This window comes from Aplysia californica, unplaced genomic scaffold (genome assembly GCF_000002075.1).
Source record: "Aplysia californica isolate F4 #8 unplaced genomic scaffold, AplCal3.0 scaffold00022, whole genome shotgun sequence".
In the NCBI taxonomy this organism is placed as follows: domain Eukaryota; kingdom Metazoa; phylum Mollusca; class Gastropoda; order Aplysiida; family Aplysiidae; genus Aplysia; species Aplysia californica.
In genome coordinates this window covers 1,692,085-1,702,816 of record NW_004797292.1, presented here as the reverse complement: position 1 = coordinate 1,702,816, position 10,732 = coordinate 1,692,085, and the positions used below count along the sequence as shown (strand labels likewise).

The following is a 10,732-nucleotide window of genomic DNA, read 5'->3' as shown; positions in this document are numbered from 1 at the left end:
CTCTCTCTCTCTCTCTCTCTCTCTCTCTCTCTCTCTCTCTCTCTCTCTCTCACTCTCTCCCTCTCTTTAAAAAAAACAACTCTATCACGCTGTGCTTACCTATCTCCCACTCATGGTTTTTCTAGACACTCGTTGTATCGGTGCTATTTTGATACTAAGAAAGGCATGTCTCATTTCTGAGAGAAAAAAAGCAATAAATCATTGATTTTAAAAAAAGCAAGGACTGACACGTTGAAGAATTCATACATGCTTTTTTTTCAACCCTGCTAATGCATAATCCGCTCAGCTCAGAAAAAAGTAATTTTATGGATATTTACGCTTCCGTCGACACATTTAAAATCATTTTGAAGGCGGGCTTTGATTTAGATAATTCTGAATGCATGCTTTGTCAGGGCCAACCCGGGCTGAGAGGGATACAGTGTCCCAGCAGAGAAATCGAGGTACTCGACAAACGTTCTTCATATTCGAGATTCAAACTTAAGTTCTCTGAGTGCGACAAGGAAGTGCTAACTGCTACTGTACAGATGCAGGCCTCTCCCCAAAGAAAAGAGGTATATCATTTATACATAATATGACTACAAGTACCTTCTGCAAGAGCATTCCCTCTCCTCTTTTCCCCATCCTGGGCTAGCCCATTGATGTTATTCCTTGTTTTCCCACTTTTCTGTACGTCAATTTCTTGGGCTCTTCTCCAGGTTTCACATGGTCATCATATTGTAGTTAACCTTTAAAATCGTTTAAAAGATACATGTTATTAGATCCGTGCGCTGTTGGGGAAGCCATCGTAATGTGCTTGCGGTAAAAACTCACGGATCTAACCCTCTAAAAATCGCCTTATATGGTATGTAAAATCAGTTGCAACCTACATGGACTCATAAACAAGACTATGTCAGTAATTTAATATTTTGAGCATCTGGGGATAAACTTGATTGAGGCATTGGCTGAACCTTCAACTACCTGTTTCCCCTATTTCAAACCCAAGAGAAGTGTCAAAGGTGAAAGAGTTGGAGAGAGAGAGAGAGAGAGAGAGAGAGAGAGAGAGAGAGAGAGAGAGAGAGAGAGAGAGAATAGTTACTCCAAGGTAGGAACAGCAAAATTTTGATCACGCAGCGACTTATTTGCCATCGTAACATGATAGTACCGTCATCTCCAAAGTCCTAGGTTCCCTTTCGAGTTTTCCTCTCCACAGGAAAAGACCACTGCTCTCCCATCCCCTTCACTCCTCCCCATATTTCCCGCCTTCAGCCCCCTTGCCCTCCTTTTCAGCACCTCCCTCCCCCCACCTGTGCCCCTGCCCTGTTATACTTCACAAACATCACGATTCATTTATTTTCAAACCGATATGCAAAAGGGCAAACGTGTGCTTAAAAAACAACAAAAAACAAGCTCTGTTGGCACCACATAATCTGCTGCGGAACAAGACGCTTATTTTGAAAAGTTCACGGATGCCTCAGAGATGCGCGATAAGCGACGATATAAGGTGAAGGAACAAATGGTCCCTGTGTTTGCGCTTTTGTTGAGTAAACAGACACCGACATACGAGTAAGGCGATGTCTGGAGCAACAAGACACAGAATCCGAGTTTTGTTCCCTAAGACATTTTATCTTCTTCCGTTTATGTTTTTACTTGTTTGTTATTGTGTGATATGTGAAATTTGTGTGTGCTCGCGTGTGTGTTATGTGTGTATGTATGAGCCCAAGAGAGAGAGAGTGTGCGTGCGTGTGTGTGTGTGTGTGTGTGTGTGTGTGTGTGTGTGTGTGTGTGTGTGTGTGTGTGAGAGAGAGAGAGAGAGAGAGAGAGAGAGAGAGAGATAGTAATGAATACTAAAGCCCTGAAAACTACATAAGTTTTCGGTAACCGAGTTCACAAAGGATTAACGAGGTTACAGTGTTCCTCACAATACTCTGCCATGTCAATAGTGTCTTTTCACAATTCAACCACTCCAGAAAGTCTCCCCCCTGGCTATGGGCATGCCAGATCGTATAAAAAGATTTGACCACTGACCCAAGAAAATATGCTTGAAATGGCATACAATTTTCTCCCCCATCATCACTTTTGTGGCAGACCAGCATGCATAGTAAATATCGCCCCCTCCCTTGTCAGCTATAACAACAGCAAAATAAAATTTAAGCAGCAGCAGCAGCAGCAGCGGCAGTAGCAGCACAACAGCAGCGGCAACAACAACACAATTAACTAAATTGTTAAGTTTTATGTTCCACATCTGAAAAAAATCTCATACCACATAATATTAAATATACGCTAGTACCCAGAAATTCAAGGTATTGTAACTTAGTTCACTCCTGAAAGCAGACGCGACGGTGAAAGAAGTTTCCCCTCCCCATATATTTAAATATTATTTTAAAAAGACATGTTTTACCACTGTTGTCAAGGCGACCCAAATGTGGCCCCACAGTGTGTGGAGATCCTGGAAGTGCTTACTGAGTGAAGTAAGCTCCCAATTTCTTAATTAATTAATTAATTAATTTAAAAAAAAAAAAATTTTTTTTTGGGGGGGTGAACTTTACTACTTTACTCTTACCCATGGGCAATAAGTTTTACAGTACCTACATAAGCAGGGTCGAAGCATCCCGCGCCTGCAAGACCTAAACAATGTCGATTGGGACGTAAAACACCTACAAGTACAAAGCTTTTAATTTCACGCATTGACCTGTGAAAGTAGGTCATACAAAAGGGCCGCCTGTTGTGTCCTCGGCTAGACAGAGGACAAGGACAAGGACACTGCCCACCCAGCTGGTTTAATTAAGATTCCAAACCTATCTTCAGATACACGGGAGGGGTGATAGTGGTTGAAAACGGTCGCTACATTAGATACGTTTTACGCCAGATTTAACGCATTAGAGGTTTACAGTCGCTTGAATCGCCAGACAGAACGGCGAGACATAAGCTACCATCCAAAGGCGTATTCAAAACGATTATTGGCGTCTTGCCTTCTTCCCTTTGCATCTCTCTCTCTGTCTGTCTGTCTGTCTGTCTGTCTGTCTGTCTGTCTGTCTGTCTGTCTGTCTGTCTGTCTGTCTGTCTGTCTCTCTCTCTCTCTCTCTCTCTCTCTCTCTCTCTCTCTCTCTCTCTCTGTGTGTGTGTGTCACTCTCTCTTCTCTCTCTATTTCTTTCGTCCATCTGTTTCTGCACTATTTGCCTGTCTCTTTCTCCCTACCGTACTCTTCACCTCTCTCTCTTTCTTTATCTCTCTCTCTCTCTCTCTCTCTCTCTCTCTCTCTCTCTCTCTCTCTCTCTCTCCCTCTCTCTCTCTCAAAGTCACACGCACATACACACACACACAGACAGACACACACACACACACACACACACACGCACGCGCGCACACACAGACAGACACACACACACACAAACACGCTCTCACAGCCCTACCCTTTCCCTCTCTCATCATGGAGAGCATTTGTCTGTAGTAAAAACGAAAAAAATGGAACAAAGATAGAAGAGCATTTCAGACGAAGCTAAAAGTGCAATCCTTTTATAGCTTGAAAAAATTGGTCATTTGTCAAGTGGAAGGAACTACTTTGACCAAATCCAAAGTACATTATTTTGAAATGGGACTTATGAATAAGACAAGCATAACTGCAACCAGCATACGACATCACTATTGGTACAACCATCTCTCCAAATCCTTATGTTGTATTTTTGCTATCTAAGTGAGTTGTCTTGATCTCTGACAGAGAACAAAGGAACCTACAGGTAAAAATGTGCTTGTATGAGTTTGACAGCCTTGTCAACAGTGTTATGATCTTTCAGTTGGAGGGCTGCTTTGAATCTGTCTATTAGGGCCAACAGAAACGAGAGAGACACGACGTCCCGGCAGACAGTCAAAGATACTCGAGAAAAAGCCACTTCGCCACGTCTTCTGCATACAACGACGTATCACACGCCGGAAGTCTACGGAAAACAGACGATGTAGTCTAGTGATTAGGCAACCGATTCGTTATCGTGAGATTGCGGTGTCGGGGGTTCGAGGCACCGATCGGTCAGACGTTGTATCCATGGAAAAGGCATTTTACACGGACGTTCCCATTTAGCTCGGTCCTGTCGGAGATGGATGTTATTTTCGGAGGTCCCGCCTCTTAAATAACCGTACCGCATTTAAAAGAGTATTGAACTTATATAATTCGGTATATTTTTAAAAATAATTTTGCAAAAGGAGAAAAAGAACAAAAGTACTAAAAATTTTGAATTACAGACAGCTACCGAGAACTTCCTCAACTAAAAAATAACAAGTGTTACTCAAATACTCAGAGAGCTTTTAAAAGACCAAGAATTCTAGAGTCTCATGAGTATACGGAATAAGAGTTGTTCTGGTGGTGGCTTTATATATCCCAGTTGTCATATCATGAAGACTATCGCACGTGCCAAAATATTAGAGACAGGAAGGAGATGTATAGACACGTCAAGTCATATGTCAAAAATATCTCCGAATGAACCCAAAGAACGACACCCAACATCTTCTGTAAGAGCAGCGATAGAAACGGCTTGAGTGTACAAACTTAATTGTCCTTGTAATTGTACTGCTGTGCACCTAAGCTATTTACGCCTAATTTAAATCATAAGTAAACGGGTCGTTTCAATCCTGCCTATCAAAGCCAACCCGGGCTGAGAAGAATACGACATCCAAGAAAACAAACGGAGGTACTCGATATTTTAAAAATCCCCAACCCCTTTTTTACAACTTGGAAATCGAGCTTACGTAAGGAGAACGTCGTCTGTGTGCCACGGCGAGGAGTCGTACGAAGTATCCATTGGGGATCGGTTCTCTAGTACAAACCGACCGCCAACCGATCGCTCGGACTCGTTGTCTGAAACGTTCGTTCGTTTTTTTGAGGTGACGAGTCGGTTGGGCGATCGGTTTGTGTAACGATAGCCACTTTGCGCCCTCAATCTGGCTAGCAAACCGGACCGAACCGATTGTGCCAATGGGCACTGGGACTAACCGCTACACCGCAGACAGACGCCAGAGACGATTGACGAGCGGTGCAAAAGTGGGAACCATCAGTCATGATTACGCCAGCAGGTAAAGGGTACCGCGTCTTGATAGGTTCATGAAGAAGAAAAACGGAATAATTTGAAAGGGGATAAGTGTGTTTGTTGCTGTCTGCGACTTCTCCAAAATGCTTTCTTCCAGAAAAGTACATTATTCACCGTAATGCTACGCTTGTAGACGTCATCCCACATAGTTCTCTTTTAATTATGGCGTGTGGTTGGATGAAGGCGATACTTGTAGGTTCCATAAGCTTATTTTTTGTCTTTTCATCTATTATTTCTGTCTGTCTTTCTGTCTGTCTGTCTATCGGTCTGTCTGTCTGTCTGTCTATCTGTATTGCTCTTTTCCAACTCTATGACAGCTATTGTGTTAATTCTAACGTGTTTTCTTTACTCAAACACATACCAAGTCAGAGAGCTATCTCAGTACGGTCCATAATGTTTTGTTTTCTTTAATTATTTACTGTTTGTGGACTAAATATGTTGAAAACAAACAACCAAAAGCTTTTTTTTTTACCGGAGTTGTCATGTGGCAGACAGATGCTTGTTTGTGACGACTGTGATGTTGTTGTTATTGTTATTCTTGTTGTTGTTGATGGTGGTGGTGGTGGTGATAACGGTGATGATGATGATGATGATGATGATGATGATGATGATGATGATGATGATGATGACCATTTGATATGCTTAGATTAACTTCTTTATGATTAACCATTAGACATGGCTCACACTGAGTCACATCAAGATAAGACAAATTTTCCTTGATACATCTTAAATTTAACTCCCAGATGGATCTTAAGATTCGTTCGAAGCAAAACATTGAACCATTTTTTGAAATAGTAACAGCATGAAATGATTTTTAAAAAGTATGAACTCACCCGATTTTCCGACTCCTTTTGCTCCCAGCACGGCAATGTTGATATCCCGACATCCTCCGTTAGCCACATGCTTATGCCCCTTGTCATCCGCCATGTTGGTACGACCATGACCTTTGACAAGGCCGGAAGTTGTGGTAACCCCGACTTCTCCTTACACAACAGACGTACAGATTGGGTCTGTGTGGGAAGTCGGATGTCGGGAGCGTCTCCGTGAACGTTTCTGGAGCGTCTGTGATAAGATCCCTCAGGAAATTTCAATGTCTGGAGATGTGTGTGAAACACTCACGAGATCACACGACTAATCAACACAAAGGAGTCTATTTTAAAAACCACAAAAAAAAAAGCAAAAGAGAAAACAACATAAAGTGCTCTCCTGGAACAAAGATGCTCTCTTCGGGGACAACAGAATGTCCAGTCGTGATCTTTTACGAGAAAAAAATATGTTCAATGTCCTCGGGTATAACTACGTCAAAGTTATCCAAACAGGCCTTTTATAACAGCGTATGATACCAAAATAAAATCGAAAACTAGAAGAAGTAAAGAGAAACCAATCAATATAATAAATTTAGTGGTTCACGAACTTGAAAACCGATTTCAAAACAAAAAATATTGAAACTGTTTTCTTGGGTAAGTGATGTTTGTATCTCTTCTCTTTCTTTTTCCTTACTCTCTCTCTCTCTCTCTCTCTCTCTCTCTCTCTCCCTCTTTCCCTTTTCTGCCTCTGTCTCTCCCTCTCTCTCTTCTCTCTCTCCCTGTCTCTCTGTCTCTGTCTCTTCCTCTCTCTCTCTCTCTCTCTCTCTCTCTCTCTCTCTCTCTCCCCTCTCTCTCTCTCTGTAAGCATGCATGTGTATGTGTGCGTATATGTGAGTTATGGGAGTAAAGGAGGCATGTATGATTCATCCCCCCACCCTTCCCTGCGAAACTTAAAACAGAGGTCATGCAGTGTTTTCAGAAAAGTTCATTCAAGGAGCTGTTTTCCTCATCGGTGTAGTCAGCTGACTGGATCGGCTTGATGGAAAATGAAGGCAAACATCACGCCTGTTTATTCGTTCACTGCCAGTAAGTATGGGACGAAAGATCCCATGAGGATACTAACGTTTCTTTTATCTGATCTGATCTTATCTTTTAGTGACACCCGCACCCTGAAGTCCCCCACCCCCAAAAAACCACCACCAACAACAACAAACAAGCAAAACAGCAACAAATAAACAAAAACAACAACAAAAACAAACAAACAAACAAAAACAAAAACACAACAACAACAAGAAAAGAACAACAAACCCACACGGACCCTAAAGGCTACCAATAGCATTGCTCTAAAAGCTCCATTTACCTCCACTAGGTACTACTATGAAATCATGAACATGTTAATAATTTATTCAATTATGGTACCGTTTATCTTATTTTAGAAATGACCACCAAAGACTCCCATATCTCCTTATCGTTCCCCTTTTTCCCGTCCCATTAAGATCTCACTTTACTGCCCTTCCCGGTCGATAACTCAGTCTAACAAACGTTTGGTGTTCATTAAACAGGAGCGCTCTTCCGGTTCTCGTTACCCTTCATTAGCGGTATATATTTTGTTGATAAAATCGTTAGGCTCTTCGCCTGTTCTATGCAGAAGGAAGGGGTTCGATTCCAGAGAGGGGCTATTCTATTTTTGTTTTGTTTTGCTTTTTGTTTCCATCAAGTATCGCCTTGGAAACTGCTGAACATCTTTTTGGGGGAAGGAAAAAAAAATTAAATGAGGCAGGACTGAAAAAGAGCCTACGTGGGCCGCTTGCTGATTTTCAAAAAATCCATCCGGAAAAGACAATTAATGCAGTTTTTGGAACACTTAAATAAACATAAAAGGCTTGAACATCCAGTTATCACATGCAAAATTGAAGACAAATGTAGCAGGTGTAGACCAAGAGGAACTTACTCGGATACCCTAAACAGATGGGTGGCGGGGAAAGATTAGGATAATAGCTTATTTGAGAGCATCTGAACATAGGAATGAATGGAGAATCATTATCGCCGATGCCAGTCACATATCTAACACTTTTGATGATGATCGATGTGTGCCTACCAGGATTTTGTTATCTCTACTCATCACGAGTTGGCTCTGACAGTGACAAGAAGGCTCGAATCAGCCCCTATCCTAAACGATGAAATAATGTGTGTACTGTGTTGGTGAGGGTGCATGATATTATTTGCATAAGAAAGGGAATTATCATTCATCAAATCCCATGTTACTCGAGTTTTGTCAGAATATCCTGAACACATATAAGATGTTTATCACACCATCTGTAGTTCATTTTTCAAGTTCATCGGTGCTTCAGACCGCGGCATTAGCAGTTAGCATCATTGATAGCCTCAATTTGACGAAGCTAATTCGTACATGTGAGAACCGCTGGCGTAAAAATGACGTGTGGATACGTAGGTAGTGATCGAGTGGGTTTTTGCCTTCCTTCACTTGTGTTGAGAAAATATATACACCTGCACACTCGTTTGTGTGAGTGTGTGTGTGTGTGTGTGTGTGTGTGTGTGTGTGTGTGTGTGTGCGTGAGAGTGAAAATGTATGTGTGTGTGTGTGTGTGTGTACGTGTGTGTGTGTGTGTGTGTGTGTGTGTGTGTGTGTGTGTGTGTGTGTGTGTGTGTGTGTGAGAGAGAGAGAGAGAGAGAGAGAGAGAGAGAGAGAGAGAGAGAGGGGGGGGGGGGGGGGGAAAAAAAAAAAACAGGGGGGGGGGGGGGGGTGTGTAAAAGACTACTCAAGGAACGATTAAACATTATCTGTTCTTGCTGAACAAACTACTGGAAATGGCAAGAACGAAGCACCACCCCCTGACAAAAACAGGAAGCAGGCAGTCATAAGAAACATACCGTGAAGCCATCCAAAAACCCTAACTAAAACATCTGGCCAGGACTGGAAAATAGAACAAGCTGCCTTGAGTGTTTGCATCATCATTCTTTTTTAATGTAGGTGTTTTACTCCGCTATCGACAAACTTTGGACAGTTTAGCAGACAAGCTTCGACCCTGCCTTTCACGGTCAACCCGGGCTAAAAGGGATACACAATTTCAGAAGATAGACCGATATACTTGATTAAAATTCTCCCCTCATGAGAATCGAACCCAGGCCTTCTGAGAAGGACGAGAAAGCGCCTTACCTCAACACCAAAGATGCCGGTGAACAGTCAATCGCAGATCCGAAGCGAACATTAAATCGTTTGTATTTAAAAGCTGAACGAAGATAAGGCAGCAGAGTCGTGTCTGTTAAAAAGCCTTTTTTTGCGAGTGGTTTATGATCTGTCTTTACTATCAAGTCTTAGTGATCTCTATTCAGGTCGACAGCGTCAGTTTATATTTCAGTATGTGATATTTACACGTCTCAGTATACGTGAAGACTGTAAGTGGAAAACCAGACAGTCAAATACATTGACATGTGTTGGTGATTTTGAGAAATCTCAGGTTTAATTTAAACTTATGGACTGATAAACAAATAGTTCCTAACTCTCCGGCGCTAATGGTGCACTGATCAGGCTCTTTGTCGTTGTACGTAGAAAATGCGAGTTCGATTCGCGTTTTAGGAACATAATTCCGCCTAGCGCAAGTTGGCTCATGCAGGTAAGGTCAAAACAGCCCGCCTCTTGAACGGTCAAAACTGTGCAGATGAGGGTGTAAAATATCTTCAGTTACAATTATTGTTTGTGTCCTCGATTATCTGGCTGGAACAAAATGATACATTGTGTACATCGCAATGAAATTATTTGTCAAGAGATATTTCCCGTCAAAGACAAGACATATTCCAATAATATCCTAGATAATGCTTTCTGACGTAATTCCGATTCACTTCGCAACGTGCCAGTCGACCCAATTTGGAGTCAAATGACGGGTAATGGGTAAAGGGGCTACCTGTTCTCTACAGTAAGGAGATTGGGGGGATTGGCCGTTCATTTGGGTCCACATTGTGCGCACCCTTCACAGCAGAGTCTTTTATTTGTTTATTTAAGTATGATTATTTTTTTGGGTGAGTGTTTTACGATGCTTGCAACTTCATAAGGTCCTCCGAGCGGGCACAAACGTCTTTTGAGAGAGAAAAGAGTGGAGGCCATGACAGTGCACGGTCTAGGATACTATATATAAAAAAGCAGACAGAGAGAAACAACATGGATCTATGCTCCAAGCTATACGGGTGTGGTAGGAAATGAACTAACAGACAAACTGGAGAGCAATGCTCCTGTCAATACTGACATTGAAATAGACAAAAATGATGTCGTGAAGGCCCTTGCCACCATACTTGAAGATGAGGCGATTTAGCATGACTATGCGCCAATCTTACGACTTGAAGAACCGGGTGTCTTCAGAGGAAGTGGCTTAACCAGCAACCAGTAGGAGATGGAAAGACGGGCTATTAACCAAATGAACACCGGGGAACGATCAGCAGGTGGGCTCTGAGGTGGAAATTGGAGCGGAGAGCGGAGCACGCCCGGAGTGCTAGAATGTTGTTCCCAGGATCAAGTAATCAAGTAATCAAATAAGATCTATATTTCCTGGCACAGGAAAACCTAGCTGTAGCACAACACCCAAGAAATGATGAGAGCGATTTGCCAGGTGACGTTTGCTTTCCGTAATTCAAATAAGACTTAAACATAGAATATCTGTCATTTCAACCGATTCTTTCGTGTTTTGTAAAATTCGGATGTCAAAACGAAAAATCGAAAGCCGATTCGAAAATCAAAACCACAGGGTTTTTAAATATTTATTTGTTTATTTATTTATTCATGTATTCATGTATGTATTTTTAAAAATTTATTTATTGGGTTGTGTGTGTGTGTGTGTGAGTGAGTGAGTGTGTGTGTG

At 42.0% G+C, this 10,732-nt stretch overlaps 1 protein-coding gene across 1 annotated transcript in view; it reads right to left on the bottom strand.

Annotated features, from left to right (window-relative positions):
• LOC101863076 (ras-like protein family member 11A-like) overlaps positions 1-10,732 on the bottom strand; it is a gene marked incomplete in the record, with an annotated part of 39,207 nt that overhangs the window by 27,729 nt on the left and 746 nt on the right. Inside the window, 1 exon segment of the mRNA XM_013088002.2 lies at positions 5,889-6,415. Coding sequence (XP_012943456.1) covers positions 5,889-5,982 — 94 coding nt within the window.